Source organism: Emydura macquarii, unplaced genomic scaffold (assembly GCF_026122565.2).
Source record: "Emydura macquarii macquarii isolate MOO-44397 ecotype Brisbane River unplaced genomic scaffold, CSIRO-AGI_Emac_v2 contig_1253, whole genome shotgun sequence".
Classification (NCBI taxonomy): Eukaryota; Metazoa; Chordata; order Testudines; family Chelidae; genus Emydura; species Emydura macquarii.
Window position 1 is genome coordinate 95060188 of NW_027131390.1, and position 18036 is coordinate 95078223.

The following is an 18036-nucleotide window of genomic DNA, read 5'->3' on the forward strand; positions in this document are numbered from 1 at the left end:
TAAGTAGTAAGTGCCCTTTATTATGTAATAATTAACTAGTGGAAACAAAAGATTGAACCTGGATTCCTTTAGGAAGCAGAATAAGTCTAAATAGTAACCCATTTTGCTAGTGAATCACTCTTCAGTGAGTAGCATTTTTGCTTCGTTTCCTAAAACATGAGCTCTTGTGTTGTATCTGAGTCTCCATGGTTGTTCTTTCAGTAGAGATCCCTTGATGTATTCTTACTGCTAAGGACGTGAATCCATGCTGAACAACTGCATGGTACTGCGTGCCCTGAGCTCCCACTGACTTCCCATTTGGGCCCTAAATGGTTATGCTGATTTCCAGCCTTCTGCTTCAAGTAACATTAACCTTCTGCATGTTTTAAGTATTCCTTCTGCAGGTTTCCTTCTGGGGGAGAATGATCCTCTTTTTGCCCTGGCCATAACTCTTCTTACATAAGTGATGATGAAAAACTAGGTTACTTACCAATAACTGATGTTCTTCAGATATGTTGCTCATGTCCATTCCACTATAGGTGAGTGCACGCCTCCGTGCACAGTTCCCGGAACTTTTTTCCCCTTAGCAGATCCCGTAGGGCTGGCTCTGGTGCCCCCTAGAGTCCTGCGCACATGCCGCAGTATATGAGGCACTGCCGGCCCTATGCCCCCTCAGTACCTTTTTTCTGCCAACTCCGGCAGCAGGGACAGGGGATGGGTTGTGGAATGGACATGAGCAACACATCTCAAAGAACATCAGTTACTGGTAAGCAACCTTGTTTTCTTCTTTGAGTGATTGCTCATGTCCATTCCATTATAGGTCACTAACAAGCAATACCTTGGAGGTGGGTAGGAGTTACCTGTGAGCTGCCCCCAGCACCGCTCTGCCGAATCCCATGTCCTCTCCCGCCTGCTGGTCGATGACGTAGTGGGACGTGAAGGTATGCACCAACAACCAGGTGGCAGCTTTGCAGATGTCCTGCAGGGGCACTCTCTCCAGGAAGGCCGTAGACGAGGCTTGAGCTCTGGTTGAGTGCGCTGTGATTGTTCCCGGAAATGGTACCCTCGCAGAACCTGATGCATGATGTAATCCACAAGGAGATGCATTGGGTGGAGACAGGTGAGCTTTTCATCTGGTCAACCACTGCGACGAAGAGCTGTGTTGATTTCTGGAATGGCTTTGTACGCTCGACGGAGAAGGCCAGGGCTCGCCTCACGTCCAGTGAATGCCATCTCCTCTCCTCCTCCGAACCGTGAGGTTTGGGAAAAAACATGGGGAGAAAAATATCTTGGTTACAATGAAATTGGGAAACCACCTTGGGCAGGAAGGCTGGATGCGGCCTTAACTGCACATTAGCCTTATAAAATACTGTATAAGGGGGCTCCGAGGTCAAGGCCCTAATCTCGGAGACCCTCCTAGCTGAGGTAATGGCCACCAGGAAGGCTACCTTCCATGAAGGCATGAGCAGGGGGCATGAAGCCATGGGTTCAAATGGGGGCCCCCTGAGTCTCAAGAGGACCAGGTTGAGATCCCAGGGAGGCATCGGGTCACGGATCTGCGAATAAATCCTCTCCACCCCCTTGAGGAACCTGACCGACATGGGATGGGAGAACAAGGATCTCCCCTCTACGGCTCATGGAAGGCCGAAATGGCTGCCAGGTGAACCTTCAGTGAGGCCAGCGCCAGACCCTGGAGCTTTATCTGGAGTAGGTACTCCAGGATCGCCTGTATAGGCGAGAGGCTGGGCGGAATACCCCGGCACTCCACCCAGCAGGTAAACTGCTTCCACTTAGCCCGATACACAACCTGTGTGGAAGGCTTCCTGCTGTCCAGCAGGACTTGTTGGACCTGCACCGAGCAGGCTCTCTCTCCCTCCATTAGCCACAGAGCCTCCAGGCTGTGAGGTGCAGGGAGTCCAGGTCCGGGTGCGACAGGTGACCATCATCCTGGGATAGAAGGTCGTGCCATCTCGGGAGCTCCAGGAGTGGGGCGATCGAAAGGTCCAGCAGCATGCTGAACCAATGCTGTCTCGGCCAGGCCGGAGCGATGAGTATGATGTCCACCCTGTCCCTCTTTATTTTCAGCAGGACCTTGGGCAGGAGTGGAATGGGCGGAAACGCATACATGAGAGCTCTCATCCAGTTGATGAGGAACACGTCGGAAATTGACCCAGTCTCGCAACTCCAGAGCGAGCAGAACCTTGGACACTTCGTGTTCCAGGCTGACACGAATAGGTCCAGTTGGGGAACACCCCACTTCTGGAAGATTGTAGTCACGACCCCCGGGTGCAACAACCAGTCTGGGGGGATAGAAACGACCTGCTGAGGCGATCTGCCTCGTCGTTTCTCACTCCTGGGAGCTGAGAGGCAGTCAAGTGGAAATCATGTCTCACAGCAAAGTCCCACAGGCGGATGATTTCCTCGCAGAGGGCTGAGGAGCGCGCTCCCCCTGCCTGTTTATGTAAAACATGGCTGTGGTGTTGTCCGTCAGCACCTGCACCACTCTGCCTGTCAGGAATCGGAGGAACACCTTGCACGCTAGGCGAATGGCCCTCAGCTCCTTCATGTTGATGTGCAGGCGCCTCTCCTCCCCCGCCCAGAGCCCCTGAGTGCCTAGGTTGGCACTGATGTGGGCTCCCCATCCTACATCCAAAGCATTGGAGATTAGGGTGACCGACAGGACCACTTCCCTGAACGGAATGCTCTTCATTACTGCCCTGGGAGTCCGCCACCAGTTTAGGGAGGCTAGGACTGGCGGGGGAACTGTGACCACCCAGTCCAATGGGTGTCTGCTTGGCACATATACCAAGGCCAACCACGCCTGAAGTGGTCTGAGCCTCAGGCAAGCCAGTCTCATTACGTACGTGCAGGCCGCCATGTGGCTAACAGCTGTAGGCAGTGCCTGGCTGTTGTCATGGGGCATCGATGCAGCTGGGAGATGATAGAGACCATTGCCTCGAAACGTGGCTGAGGTAGGAAGGCTCTGGCCTGGGAGGCGTCCAGGGTTGCCCCAATGAATTCTATACGTTGCACTGGGATTAGTGTGGACTTGTGCTCGTTTATGAGCAGTCCCAGCCTACTGCACGTGGAGCAAGTGAGGGTCACGCTCTCATGCACTTGGGACCTGGACCCGCCCCTGATCAGCCAATCGTACAGATAAGGAAAGATTTGCACACCCTGTCGTTTCAGGTGGGCAACCACAACCGCCATGCATTTCGTGAACACACTTGGAGCCGAAGATAGGCCAAAGGGCAGGGCTGTAAATTGGTAGTGGGAGCCAGCCACCATGAAACGGAGGCTGGGGAAGATAGATACCTGAAAGTCTGCGTCCTTGAGGTCGAGGGCGGCATACCAGTCTCCTGGATCCAGGGAAAGGATTACGGAGGGAGGCTAGGGAAACCATGCAAAACCTGAGACATTTGACATATTTGTTTAGATGATTCAGGTCTAATATGGGTCTCAGACCCCCCTTTGCCTTGGGGATGAGGAAGTACCTCGAATAGAACCCCTTTCCCCTTCTGCCTTGAGGGACCATTTCCACCACTCCTATGTTGAGGAGGGTGATCACTTCCTGCAAGAGGAGTTGCTCATGAGAGGGGTCCCTGAAGAGGGACGTGGGGGGGATGGTGGGGGAGGGGTAGAAGTAAACTGTAGGGCGTAGCCCCCTGAGACTATCGCAAGGACCCAATGGTCCAACTTGATCTTTGCCCATTTGGGATAGAAAGGCCTTGTTTAGGAGGGGGCGGGGTGGATCCAGGAGAGCATTAGGGGCACCACCCTCGGGTGCACCATCAAAACTGCCTCCTCCGATTTCCCGACCCCCTGGGGGGCCCCTGCTAGGGGGCTGAGGATGAGCTGGGGGGCTGATTCCTCCTTCTAAACCCCCTATTTCTGTCCCTATTTCTATAGGGTTGAAAGGGCCGAGGCGGAGGCCTTGGCTGCTGCTGCGCCTGGGGCCGTGACTGCTGCCTGGAAGCCTGGGGCATGTACAGGTCCAAGGAGCGAAACGTGGCCCCGGAGTCCTTTAGACGGCGCAGCTTCGCATTGGTCTGGTCGGAGAATAGGGCCGACCCATCAAAGGGGAGGTCCTGAATCGATTGCTGCACCTCCTGGGAGAGGCCCGAGGATTGCTGCCACAAGCACCTTCTCATGGAAATGGCAGAGGCTATGGCCCTACCCTCCGAGTCAGCAGTGTCACTGGACGTCTGGAGTGCTGCCCTAACACCGTGATTCCTTCGTCCAGGATGGTGGTAAAGTCTGTGGCCTGGTCCTGGGGCAGGGCCACAGCGAACCGCCTCAGGGAGTCCCACAAGTTAAAATTATATCTACTCAGGAGGGCCTGATGGTTGGCAATCCTGAACTGCAGGGCTGCCGTAGAATAAATCTTTCTCCCAAACAAATCCAACTTTTTGTCGCCTTTGTTCGTGGGAGTGGAACCTGGCTGACCTTGCCTGTCCTGCTGGTTGGCCGCGTCTACCAACAGGGTTCCTGGGGCTTGGTGAGTGAACAGATACTCGAACCTTTCAGCCGGGACATAATACTTTTTTTCAGCCACCTTTGACATAGGAGCGATCGAGAAAGGGGTTTGCCACAGGGCCTTTACAATTTTGAGGACCCTTTCATGGACTGGTAGGGCTACTCTCACTGGGGCAGCTGCCGCCAGCACACTAAAGAGGCTATCATCGGACTCTTCTGACTCCTTCACCTCTAGCCCCAAGTTAGAGGCCACCCTCTTGAGCAGCTCCTGGTGCGCCCTGAAATCCTCCAGTGGCGCCATGTGGTCATGGGAGATTGCCTCGTCCGGTGAGGAAGAAGAGGACTGCCAAGGCACATCCTGTGGGTGCTCCCCCTCCTGACAAAGGGTTGCACCTGTAGAGGGTCCCTCCATGGGGTCCGACTCCTCGTCCAAAGAGTGGTATCTATGGGCCTTCTCCTGTGCTGGAGGCACGGACTGCATCCCTGATGACAGAATGGATTGGGGCCCCGGCCCCATCTAGATACCCTATGGGGCTCAATAAGGCCATCGTTGCGGCCATTGACCCTGGGGCCAACCCAGGGCTGACTGCGCCACAGGCTGTGACACTTTGTGGGGGTGTCAGCTCTCCCGATGACTGTCTTCCCTGGGAGACCCCGAACCACTGAACCAGCGGTGCCGTGCACGTCCTCAGTTTCGGGTGCCCTTCTGTGCTGGGGATTGCCCTCTCGATGTCTCCGACCTGGAGGACGACGAGGGCTGCCTCCATCGCCGCGAATGGTGCCAGCGAGCAGAGGTGTGCTCTGAAGAGCTTGAGGTACTGGAGCATCGTCTCAGTACCGATGACTTCTGGTGCTGCTTGCCCTTCGGTGACCGAGACTGGTGCCGCTCCGAACTCCACGGTGCCAAGCCGGACTCCGGTGACCGGGTTCTGCGTCGGGGACTCCACGGTGCTGGGTCCTCTGATGGCGAACAGGTTCTGCGCCACCTCGGTGCGGGCGAACTCCTCGTGCTGGGGATCTGGAGTGGGAGCTGTCCAAGTGCCATCTGGCAGACATCGACCAGTGCCGCCTCTTGCCATGCTCTGCCTCTGGTGCTCGGGACTGATGTCGGCGCTGAGAGGGAGACTCCTCGCCCTGAGTCAAAGGAGGCCAGCTCAACGACACCAACCTGGAGCGACTGCTGGGGGAGCGTCTTTGCTCTATCCCCGGTGAACGTCCAGCGGGGATCTCCACCGTCCTTTGGGGGGACCCAACTCGGGTTTGCCCCAGGACATCGGCCCCTTCTCCCTTGGCGGGGGGGGGGGGGGGGGGGGGAGAAGGGGAGGGCTGGAGGTGGCATAGGCAAGGCCAACAAGGCTCTTGCCGCCAAAAAAGCCTCTGGTGTCGACTGCGTCGGCAGGGGCACTCTCCCACTCCCAAGAGTCGGGGGAGGATTCCTGCACAGAGATGCAGGCACCGGAGAAGACTCGACGGGCTGGGTTTGGTGCATCTCTGCACTCGACCCTGCCCATACCAATGGCACAGGGGAGTGTCTATGCTCTGTGCGCTGCTTCTTCCTATTCAGTACCAGTGATGTTTCTCAGTGTCATATAGTCAATTTTCCCCTATATACAGAAGCATTATGGATGTTCTTGCCATTTTGCTCCTCTTTGCACTGTATAGTGGGAGAACATCAAGGTCCTTGATCCCTGGCTCACTTACATTCTCCAAAAATGTGTCAGTGAACACCGGATCAGCACCTTTGGAAACACTTCCTATGTCTTAACAGATTATTATTGTATCTTGTTCCAATCACATTAAAACAATTAACTCCCATTACAGCCCTCTTCTTAACAGAGCCATAGTTTCCTGTCCAGCAGCTTATTTATCTTTTCCTATTTATCCTTTCCTGCTAGAGTGTTTGAAGAGAGTGCAAACAAACAACTGTTTAATCAGCTTCCTCAGACCGGTTTATTAGAAGGTTGCAAGCTAGGTTTACAACTGCTGGAACAGCAGTGGTTAAATGGTGAATTGTTTCTTCCTATGTGCAGGCGATGGTCTTATTGGCTCATGTATTGCTGCATATTTCAATAGCATTTGATACCACCGGTCATTTGAAATGTTATGATGATATAGGCTTAGGAGGAACAGCACTTGCTATGGAAGTGATCACAGCCATCTGACATTGTGCAGTTTGCGTCTCTTCCCAGTGTCCCCAGAGACCATTAATCTTCAACCTTTGCCTGCTTTTTTTGGATTTAATTATCCAACTTTCCTTTTTATGCATTCATGTGATGATCATTTCCTCTGCTTCCACTATTTGATCAGCTTGTCTTAAATATATGGACACAGATGTCCAAGGATGTTTAAATATTAATTGCTACAAAAATTGAGCTATGAATTGTTATTTCCTGACACCATCTTAAATCTGCTACCTCATTCTCCGGTTCTTTTGCAGTCTCTGATATTCAGTCATCAACTATAAATAGATAAGAGTCTCGGTGTTCTGATTTTTAAAGGAAAACAGAATAATCTATTTCTATGAGGTGGTAAATTCAGATTTCTACCGCCTTAAGGTCATTTACAGAATTCAGTCTTTTCTTTCCTTTTCTGATAGGGAGATTGCTTTAATGCTTTATTTTCTGGCATTCCAGCTTGCAGAAAGGCAAACTGTAAATGGATTTAGAGATTGTTCTCAGTCACCACACTGTTAGGGGATGAGGGAAATGAATCATCACATACGTGAGTTTTAACTTACTTTTTGAAAAAGTATTTCCCACCTCCCCCACACTTTTCTGAAATCCTCTTGGTACGTCCTAGTTCACTGTTGATATTCCAGAATGCACATCTGCAACAGCAGGCATCTCATTGCAGTCCATGGTATTTATTATGACATAGAATGGGATACATTCTGCTATGTCTTCTCTGAGCAGGAAGGACCAAGAAAATTTCACAGAGGGGAAAGGAATTAAAGAAAACTTAGTTAAAATTAATATTTAATTTCAGCGCTGCCCACAGCTTGGCTAGGGGTTGCATTTGGCATAAAATTGTGATCTTAAAACAGTTTTCACATTGGCTTTGCAGTTTACATTTAATTAAGTTGTTTTATACACCAGCTTGTATTCTGGCTGGAGCCAGGAGGTATGATCATGTAACCTAATCTCTGCTCCAGTGCACTGGATACCAGTTGCATTTCTTATCAGTGATAAAGTTCTTATGTTGCTGAATAAAGTTTTTCACAAACAGGGCCTAAGTTACCTGAATTAATGACACCTTATCCTGCTGGTTACCAGCTTTCTTCAATTGAGAGAAACTCCTTCCATCTTCTCTCCTGTTGCAGGGCAAGCGTGCCCGTCCGCCATTTGGGGTGGGTAGGGATTGCTATAGCCTTGTGGCTGTGTGCCCCGACCCCCTTAGCCTCAGAGGGTGCAGCTTAATGGCCAATGTCAGTGTGGCTCTTCTCTCTCAGAACTGTATGGCTTAATGGCCAGAGTCAATATGGTTGCCCCTTCCCTCAGGGCGGTATGGCCCAGTGGCCATGGTGGGATGGCCCTGGTTCGCAAGACAGCAAGTTCCCACTGACTCCAGCCCTTAGGCCTTGCTGCCCTGCAAACCAGGGCCATCCTACTAAGGGCCAGAGTAAATAAAGTGACCCTTTTGGTCAGGGCAACATGGCCTAATGGCTGGAGTCAATAAAGTCACCCACCTCTGTGGGATAATTTAGCTTACAGGCACATTGGGGAAATGGGGCACCACCTAGGGGTGTGTGGCACCCAGGGTAAAGGGGCTCAGATCCTCCCGGCTCCTCTGAGCCACAGCCTAGGGCCCTGACAGTGGTGGGGGTACTCATCCCCAAGTCAGCGGGGATCCTTCCAAAACATGCTGACCAGTTCCCCAATTCCCTCACAGCAGCAACATTTAAGTCCCCTTGGCTACTTCCTACCCTGTCTTCTGTGGTGATGACCCATGATTCTCTGGGGCCTCCAGGGTCCTCAGCTGGTGCAGGCTCAGTCCCTTCTCTGACTTCATCTGACAGCCTGGAATTCATCTGGGGCTCTGCGTGCTTTAGTTCTGGGTTCAGAGCCTATCGCAGCTCCCTGAAGAAAGCCGGCTCTATGCATCCTCTCCCTTCAGCAGCCAGCCTCAAATAGGGTCCTTGGTTTCCTCTTATACCTAGACTCCAGCTGTAGCATGCCCAGCAGGGTTGAGGGGGTGTGTTCTTCTCAGCCCACATGATAAAATTAACCCTTGAAGAACCAGTGCGGAACAAGCATGTCCCATCACACCTTCCAAATTGTGCCATTTTTAGGGCCATGATTCTACCCTCAATCTTTCTTACTCAAAATTGTCTGTGAAGTCAATAGCTGCAGCTCTGTGATTGGAACAAGAATCAGATATGGCCTGTAGTTATTATCCTTTGAGGAATTCACTGCTTATTAAAAGTGATGTGCAAAGCAAAAAAAAATGTATTTGACTCTTTTAGTTTGCTTCTTTATAATGCATAAAAAAGTCCTGAAAAGTTTGTTTCTGCTTGTTATTTTTTTAATCTTAGAAACATCAGGAATATAATACCTGAATTGTCTTCTCTTGGTTTCCAGACTACAGTTTTATTCACCACTGAACTTTGTCTAATTAAAGAAAATGTGTATATTTAATATTATTTTTAAAGTATCAGCTTATTCAGTATCAGTTTATTCAGTTTATCAGTACTAAGTCTCAGCTTAAAAATAAAACAGAGAACTCAACTTTTTAAAGTGAAGAACTATATTCAGATTTTAAATTGGATACATCTTTGTGTTCTGAATATCAGTAATATCTTTTGATATTTTTCTATAAAGTGTCTTTCTAGATCTTACTTTTTATTTTGCCAAGAATCTCTAAATTATACTCTTTTTCTGACAAATGCAAACTAAGAGAGTCCCAGTGTTCTTTCCTACAATTACTGTTCCTATGGAGCTCATTTCTGTAGACTTCTCTAGTAGGATTTGATATTGTTATGGCAAGAGTCACCAGCTGGTGCTGTCACGCATAGTTTTATAAATTATTTTTCTTAATGTGTGAGCACTGTTCAGTCATTTGAAGAAATGCTGCATTGTTAGTTTTGTAATGTAGTTTCTTTTTGGGAGAGCCAGTGCAAATAGCAGGAGAATTTGCACTCTGCCATTGGAACAATTACCAAGGGTCGTGGTTCTCCACCACTGACAACTTTTAAATTAAGATTGGAGTTTTTCTGAAAGATATGCTCTAGGAATTATTTTTGGGAAATTCTGTGGCATATGTTATACAGGAAGTCAAACTAGATGATCACAATGGTCCCTTCTGGCTTTGGAATCTATGAATTTCTCTTTCTAACTAGAATCAACTCTTGGGGCAGAGTTGTTCCCTGGGAATAAATCATTGATGTCGGGGCGCTTTAGATTTCTGAAAGAGGGGGTTGCCTGTATGCCACTTATGATCTCTTCTGTTCCAGGACTGCTGTATATAATGTAAATAAGACAAGTTACACTAAGAAAATACTCAGGGTCTGTGTTGTTGATTTCTCCTTCAACTGGAGAGTGACTTACAAGCACTACCAGCCACATCCTATTCACTGACACTCCTATTTAATACACCCAGAATGATTGCCTTTTTGCCACTGGATCACATTGTTTCATATTTAATTTGTGATCCACTATCACTCTCAGATCTTTTTCAGCAGTGCTACTGCCTAGCCAGTTATTTTCTATTTCATAGTTGTGCAATTGATTTTTCCTTCTTAAGTGTAGTACTTTGCATTTGTCTTTATTGAATTTCATCCTGTGGATTTCAGACCAATTCTCCAATTTATTAAGGTCCTTTTGAATTGTAATCTTGTCCTTCCAAGTGCTTGCAACCCCTCCTCGCTTTACGTCTTCTGCAAATTTTAGACGCATACTCTCCACTCTATTATCCAAGTTATTAATGAAAATATTGAATAGTATCTGAATCAGGACTGACTCATGCAGAATCGCACTCGATACGTCCTCCCAGTTTGACAGCGAACGATTATAAATACTCTGAATACACGTTCTCAAATATTGTGCCCCCACCTAATAGAAATTTCATCTAGACCACATTTCCCTTGTTTGCTTAAGAAAATGTCCTGTGGGAATGTGTCAAAAGCTTTACTAAAATCAGGATAAGTCCAATCTATCGCTCCCCCCCACACCCACCCACCCACCCACACACACCTGCACTAGGCCAGTAATCCTGTCAAAGAAGGAAATTAGGTTGCTTTGGCATTATTTGTTCTTAAGTAATAGCCAACATGGATTTGTTATCATCCTATTATTCTCTAAGTGCCTACAAATTGATTGTTTAATAATTTGTTCCAGTATATTCTCATATATCTAAGTTAGACTGATTGGTATATAATTCTGCAGGTCCTCTTTGTTCTCCTTTTTAAAGATAGATACCATGTTTGCCCTTCTCCAGTTCTCTTGGACCTCACCTATTCAACACAAGTCCTTGAAGATAATTGCATACACCTAATGATACACACAAGTGGTCCTTTTGAAGCTTAACAAGGTTAGGCATATGCTTACTGGATCAGGGCCTCCTGTCTCATCTAATAACATAACTCCAGTAGTTCTCCAGTTACTCACAGTCCTCTAGCAAAAAAGTGGTAGACAATGTATTGCGAAAACAATCAGGAAAATAAAACATGGCAGAAAGTTCTGTTCTTTTTCTTTTTTTAAAATAAATAATCAAAAGCAAAGAAAAAGCTCAAACATATTTTTCTCATTTATAGGCCACTTTTAAAATCAGGAATGCGTATTCTTCTTTTTGAGGCCACATTCTGACACCCATGCTCATTAACTTGTACCTTCCTGCACAGAAATTAATTTAGACTACTTCTGGAGCCAGCTATCAAAAGGTATGAGAATCTGTCTCTTTGGAGTCTAAATGTGAAGTGTATTTGTTTTCACTGACTTGCAATTGATTTAAACTAATTTGTAACTCTGCAAAACCTTTTGATTTTAATGTTATTGTAAAACACTTTGACCCGAAAGCTTAAATTGTTCTATTTTATTTATGATTACTACATTTCCTTTTTGGAGTTACCTGACTGGTTCATCTCTTTAATCCGAATCTCCGGATTCCAGCAGTTCTCTTGGATAACTCTGAAAATCTTTCCCTCCTTCATCATTTTTGCCTCCCCCTGTGAAATGAAATTTTCATTACAGTAATACAGTTGTGTCAAGATATTATGGCCTAAATTCTACCGTCTTAGAAGTACGTGGGGCTGCCAGTGCCCCACCAATGCTAGAATTTAGGCCCTAAATTTTTGTTCAATAGAAGAAAAATTTCCAAAAAAATTATTTAGAAATAATCTGTAATTCAAAAGGACACTATCAAAGTATCTTTTTCATAATTTAAAAATAATCCTCTCTCTATTGCTGTTTATAATACTCTTCATTATCTTGAAACACTTTCCTTAACTAAAGTTTGTCCTCCATCATTCAGGCGCCTGCATTTGATATCACAATGATGCTTATGAGTGCTGTTTATTGACCATAAACCAAATTCTGCCATCAGGGGTGCCCAATTTCTTTGGAAGTCGGCGGGCTCAAAAATCATCTTACTTGGTCCACACTTACCTCCGTGATTCAGCGGCAGTCAACAGGAGTTACGCAAAGTACGCAAAGAATGTGCGTAACTCCTGTCGACTGCTGTGCTTCTCTTCTGCGCGCCGTCTTCACTGCACTGCGCCGACGGGAACCGCGTTCTTGTCGACGCGGTGCTACACCACTTGCGGGGGTGGATTAATAATGTCGACTTCTGTATCAACTGAGCGGGTCTTCACTGACCGCTCAGTCGATCCAGATAAGTCAATCTGACGGCAGCGACTTTGCCGCCGTCAGTGTAGACATAGCCTTAGTAACGCCAGAGAGAATTCAGAGTAACTCTATAAATTCAGTGGAATTCTGCAGATTCACCCTGTGCAACGGAGATAGAATCAGCCCGAATGGAAGCTGCAGGTTGAATTTTCTTCTTAGTAATATAAGAAGGAATACTGAAGCATTCATATCAGGGAAAAAGATCCAATGTAAAACAATTCCCTCAACTATAGCAATATAGTTTTTAATGCAAAGATCACTAACTTTGACTGTGTCCCTTTAATTAAGTGAAGAGAGCAGTGCAACACTTCTGACTTTAATTTTTGATTGGTTTGACAACTGGCCAAAGACCTTGTGTGGTCACTATCTTGTCAAATCAAGCCAAGGAAAAAATGAATGTTGCAACTGTACATAACCACATGATCTTATGGACATGTTATTAGAGCTAGTGATTCAATACCAAAAGCAACTGCAACAGTCCATTTTCCTATTGTTTTATTCTGGAACATAACCCATCAATAGCTGCAAGGTCTGAAAGTTCGCAGATGCTCTTAGCTGCTTCTATTGGGTATTGGGAATGCATGAAAGCTGAACCATGGCAGATAGCTGGATTAAGTTATCTCTGGACCTTGCAATATTCGGTGTGTGCGTGGTGGAGAGGCATGGGCGTAGAGCAGACATGTTGGGGGTGAAGGGCTACAGGATCTGCGATTACATTGATTCAGTGGCTGGGAACCTCTCTGTAAAGGGTGTGGAGGGGAGGCATAGTGGATAGCAGCTAGATGCAGTGAAGCCCTAAGGCCCGCTCTGATATCGACATTCTGTCTCTGCAATTCCCAGCTAATTAATTTTTTACAGTTTGATCCTTATTCTCCTTTACCATGTCATATAAAAAGCTTTTTCCTGCTCTCATCCTAAGAAACATTTTTGTTTGCTCCAGTCCTCTGCAAAGGACTTTATTCTATTCCCTCCCAAGAACAGTATCATCCAACTACTTTGACAGAGGCAGGCTGGATGGGATTTCCTTTATAGCCCAGGGTGCTGCTTGCCATGGGATTCCTGCCCAACTGAATCTTTAAAATATTCCATGGTTTTAAATCTCAGTGATGCTTTTGGCATTGGAATGTTCTGGTAATAAATAGATGTTGCATTTTTATCAACCTTCTCAGCTTTATTTCCATTACTTACATGTGCTCTCAAACAGACTCAAATACAGACACACAAGTGGCTTTGATTTTCCAAGATCCCAAAGGATTTGGATGTCCTGTTCCCATTAAGATGAATAGGAAAATAGCATCTAAATTCCTCAGGTAGCTTGGAAAATCTCAGCCTATGTTTTACTTAACACATGTAATAGTTAGATCTTTAGTGAGAATCATGGAAGTGAGGCTTTTTTTTTCTTTTTAAGCAGAGCACATCAGTTACTGTCTTCATTAGGTTAAACCTGAAGGGGATACTGAGGCAACACCCTGAAAATGCCATGCACTGAATATTTATTTTTGTGTCTTTGCACCGATCTAGTCACTCAAATATCATTCATCCCTGTATCTCTCGGTTCAGAGTTCCCACATGGAAGTCATGTCTGAACCACAGAAGATGGGACCAGATTAACCCTAACTATGTCTTTTTAAACTCACCATCTAAATTGGAAACCATTTTATACTGTAACTGTTTTTAGTTAGTTGACTTAAATGGGAGTGTGTACATGCTTAAAGTAAAGCATGTGCTCATGCTCTTAGCTGGAGTAAGGATGTCTCTCCTTTTTGCACTCTCAGCTGTGCACCTTGTGTCCTGTTGCTCACTATTCCTGTTCTTACTCACTAAATATCTCCTTCTTTTCTTCAGATCCCTCCTTAGCTAACAAACCATGCATCACCACAGTATCTGAGCACCTCACAGTCATTAATAGATTGTATCCTTACAACAACCCCGTATGGCCAGGATATTACCACCATTTTACATCATATGGGGAACTGAGGCAGGTGCCCAAGGTAGCACAGGAAGTCTGTGGCTGTGATGCAAACTGAACACAAGTCTCTTAAAGCCCAGTGCCCTATGTACCCAACCCTCCTCCTTACCCCATCTCTTCAAACACCCACTTTTCCTTTCTCGTCATAATAAAATCGTGGGACCTGATCCAGCATCTACTGAAGTCAGTGGAAAGACTCCCATTGACTTCAGTAGGTGATCGGATCAGACTCCTGAGGTGTTAGCTTGCCTCTTCTCTTGTGTCCATATGTCCTGTATTATTTAAATTTAAAGCTCCTCAGGCCAGGCTGTGTCTCATGTATAAACTTATGGCACTATAAAATATTTTATTTATTATTATTACCAACAAATTATTCTTAAATTTTATGTTAAGGGCTCAATTGTTCCTAGCATTGCACAGGTAAGTGTGGCATATGGAGAGGGTATAAGTAATCTTCCCTGTCTTGTGAACCTGAGGGGGCTGGATCAATTGGCAGTCCCTGTGCTCCACTGAGAGCAAGGACTGCTCCAGGCTAGTGCCAATAATAGTGCTAGCCTCTCCAGAAGGCTGGGGGTGTGGGAAGGGAGCTGGCTCATCCTAGAAGGGAGTGCATATTCTGTCACAGTGGCTGTGTTCTCTCTGTGCTGCTAGTAGCATTTTGAGACACAATGCATCTGGTATCACCTGCTGAGGTATATCACTTCTGCACTGCCCCCTGCTGCAGATTGTGGTTATATACACCACAACTAGAGCTATTTGGAAAAAATACTAAAAAAAACAGTTTTTCATTGGAATTTGCCAGTTTATCAAAACCAAAATGTCCCATTTGGGGAGAATTTTGGAGGTTTTGTTGAAAATTGGAACAAAAACCAGATTTTTAAATAACAAAATTCTCTGCAAAATAGAATTACCTTCTTCTGCATGGCGCTAGCCACGGAACTGAAAAATCAGTTGTGCACACAGCTCTGTGTACAGTACGGCCCCAAAAGGCTGCATACTGTTCCGATTGAAACCACTGTTCTGTCTTTGCTGTCCTTGTTATAAAGCTGAGGAATGAATTACTCTTTCTTCTTTTTGAAAGTTCTTTGATGTTCTAGTTCTCTAATTTCTATTAAAATATGGTTAGATAGTTCCATTTGTGTTTTCTTCTCCTTCTAGACAGCTATATAATGTCAGAAGATTTCTAAGTTAAGTTCTAAAATTGGTGATTCTATGGAAAAAAGATTTTAATTTGATCCAAGTTATGCTGTGTCATCTTATTAAAATCTGTTTTTTAGAGCTACCCATTCTGAATATTAGGCTGCAGTGATTATGAAGATGTTAGGTCATCTTATACCCTATCTCAGTTCTTTAACAGACAAATCTATGGTGATATTTCAGTGTTTGGAGTAATGTTGCTTCATAAAAGGATGTATCCAAATGGAATGGTATGTTAAACATCAATCGTATTGGCACTCTGCTTTTTAAAGGGTATAGATGGGCTGACACCACAATAAGGCCTTAAGGAATAAGAAACAGTGTACCTTGCAATGGTGGTCCAGTTGAACCCATCCACCATAACCATATCTCTGTGAAGGGAGGAAGAAAAGACAAGTGATTAGACCATGCTGTGGAATGAAAATCAAAGGCTCATTTCATGCAGTTAGACAGATCCAAGTGCAAGATGCACCTCACTGATAAAGCCTTCCCTTCCAATACCAGCATCTCCATCTGATGGACCCAGAAAAGGACAAAGAGGAGAGGGAAGCAAGAGGCAAGAAAGAAACACAAAAAGCCACGAAAGAGAGAAGAGAAGGAGGAGAAGGACTAAAATAAAATAAATAAAACAAAAATATCTACTGCACCAAAGTGAGAGAGGCAACAGCCTTTTGTGGAAATGCCTGATGCTTATTATTGTCTCATACTTAGGTACCATAGATAGTCAACTAAGAAATAGTTAAGACAGACTCATCCTCTTTTTAAGAGTGTTTTCCACTGATTTATAATTTCTATGATTCATTTTCATGGTTAATATCCTTTTAGAGCTTCATTAGCTAAAAGTGGATGAAAACCACATCTTCTTTAGGCTATCAAATGTAGGACTGTTTCATCTGATGAAAGGCAGCCGGGCGAAGTGTGGTGCACTTACATACTTATGGTGAACATATGGTCAGAACCTCAGCTGGTGTTAATTAGCATTGCTCCACTGAACTGAATAGACCTACGTAGATTTACACCAGTTGAGGATCTAGCACAGGATATATGCATGTTTGTGAGAAACTATGTCATATGCCGTGTGTATTACATGGATCTGTAGCAGTACTTCATCCACATAATCTTACACATATACTCATTTAGCATCTAACTATGTATTTGCACAGCACTCTTCACAATGACATCCTCATCTGCACAGTGTGTTTTCTTTTCCAAAGATGCATGTATGGAAGATTCAATTAGGTAAGGTTAAGAGATTTTTCCATATGAAAACTACAATTAAATACCATGGATCTGGAGATAGATTCTTGAAGCTCTAAATACATATCAAGAACAAACAATAAGAATTGAGAATTGTCAGTTTTCCCACCGGGAATATATTAATAAAATGATTAAAGAGTAAATGTTACAGGACCAATTAACTGTACAGTATAGATAGAAAATATTAGAGGAACATTTGATTATTTTGAAATCTGACATCTTGCCATTGTAGACAGTTATTAAGACTCATAAGAATAATTGCATGTTACCACTACTTATAAGACAAACTTTCAAGTATTTATTTAATTTTTTTATTGTTTATGATGCTTTTCTCCTTTAAAAAGGAAGGCATTCATAAACCATAAATGAATACTCTGAAACCAAGGGACACACTTAGAAATCTGAACATTTGCATTATTTTTGGAGTGTAGCCAATTACAGAATAGTGCCAGTAAGATCAGCTGGTGAACCTTCACAATTATTATAGTAGCAAAAGCTTTCCTTTGTGTCTGACTCTAGCACATATTCCTTGATTTAATGGCAAAAATTCTCTTAAATCTCTGGCAGCTGGATCCTGCATGGTGTTGACCTGAGAGTGCTCAGCACCTTGTAGAGGGAGCTTAGAGCTTCACAGTATCAAGCCAGTACATGCTTTTAAAAGTCCTCTTTAGGGATCAATCCTCCAAGGTGCTGATCACTCTAGCATAGTCCTGCAAAATATCCAAGTATATGCTTCGCTTTAAGTATGTAAATAGTTCCTTTGACTTCAGCAAGACTATTCAGGTGCTTAAGTCAAATACATGCTTGAGTATTTTGCTGGACTGGGTTAGTGCACTTGCAGGATTGAGCCTTTAGCCTCTGGTTCATAAGATACATAAACGTGTGTCTAAGAATTGATTTTAAGGTGCCTGACTCACATGCTTAAAGGTGGCACATGCTCAAGTACCTTACTGTTTTGGGGCTGTACCTTACTGTACAGAAGAGTATTTTAAGATAGAAACAACAACCAAATGAAGTATGTGAAGGAAAATAAGAGATGAAAAATGATCCAGCACATTTTCAGATCCTAGAAAACTGCAATTAGTTAATCATTAGTATGAAGATGTATTGATTCTGCCTTTCAGCTTTCATGATTCAGCAGCAAGGCTGAAGGTCACCTTTTTCTGCCTATTAATATTTAATCAGGAGGGACAGGCTTAAAAGATACAAGTTATATATCCACTGAGTCTCCTGAAGATGTTTAAAGTTCTTTGAATTAAAATAAAAAACCCACCAGAGGCTTATTTTCATTTAATCCCCTAAAATTATAAGATTTGAAAT

The 18036-nt window shown here is 44.9% G+C and overlaps 1 protein-coding gene across 4 annotated transcripts in view; it reads right to left on the reverse strand.

Moving 5' to 3' along the window:
- Positions 1 to 18036, reverse strand: part of ACMSD (aminocarboxymuconate semialdehyde decarboxylase) — a 78026-nt gene that overhangs the window by 23863 nt on the left and 36127 nt on the right. For all 4 annotated transcript variants that reach the window (XR_010919898.1, XM_067549540.1, XM_067549538.1 and 1 more), the window contains exons 2-3: positions 15786 to 15830; positions 11518 to 11614 (exon numbers count right to left, since the gene is read on the reverse strand). Coding sequence is in view for 3 of the 4 variants with exons in the window: in XM_067549538.1 (XP_067405639.1) it covers positions 11518 to 11614; positions 15786 to 15830 (142 nt within the window). In the remaining variant the exon portion in view is untranslated. The remainder of the gene's footprint in view (positions 1 to 11517; positions 11615 to 15785; positions 15831 to 18036) is intronic.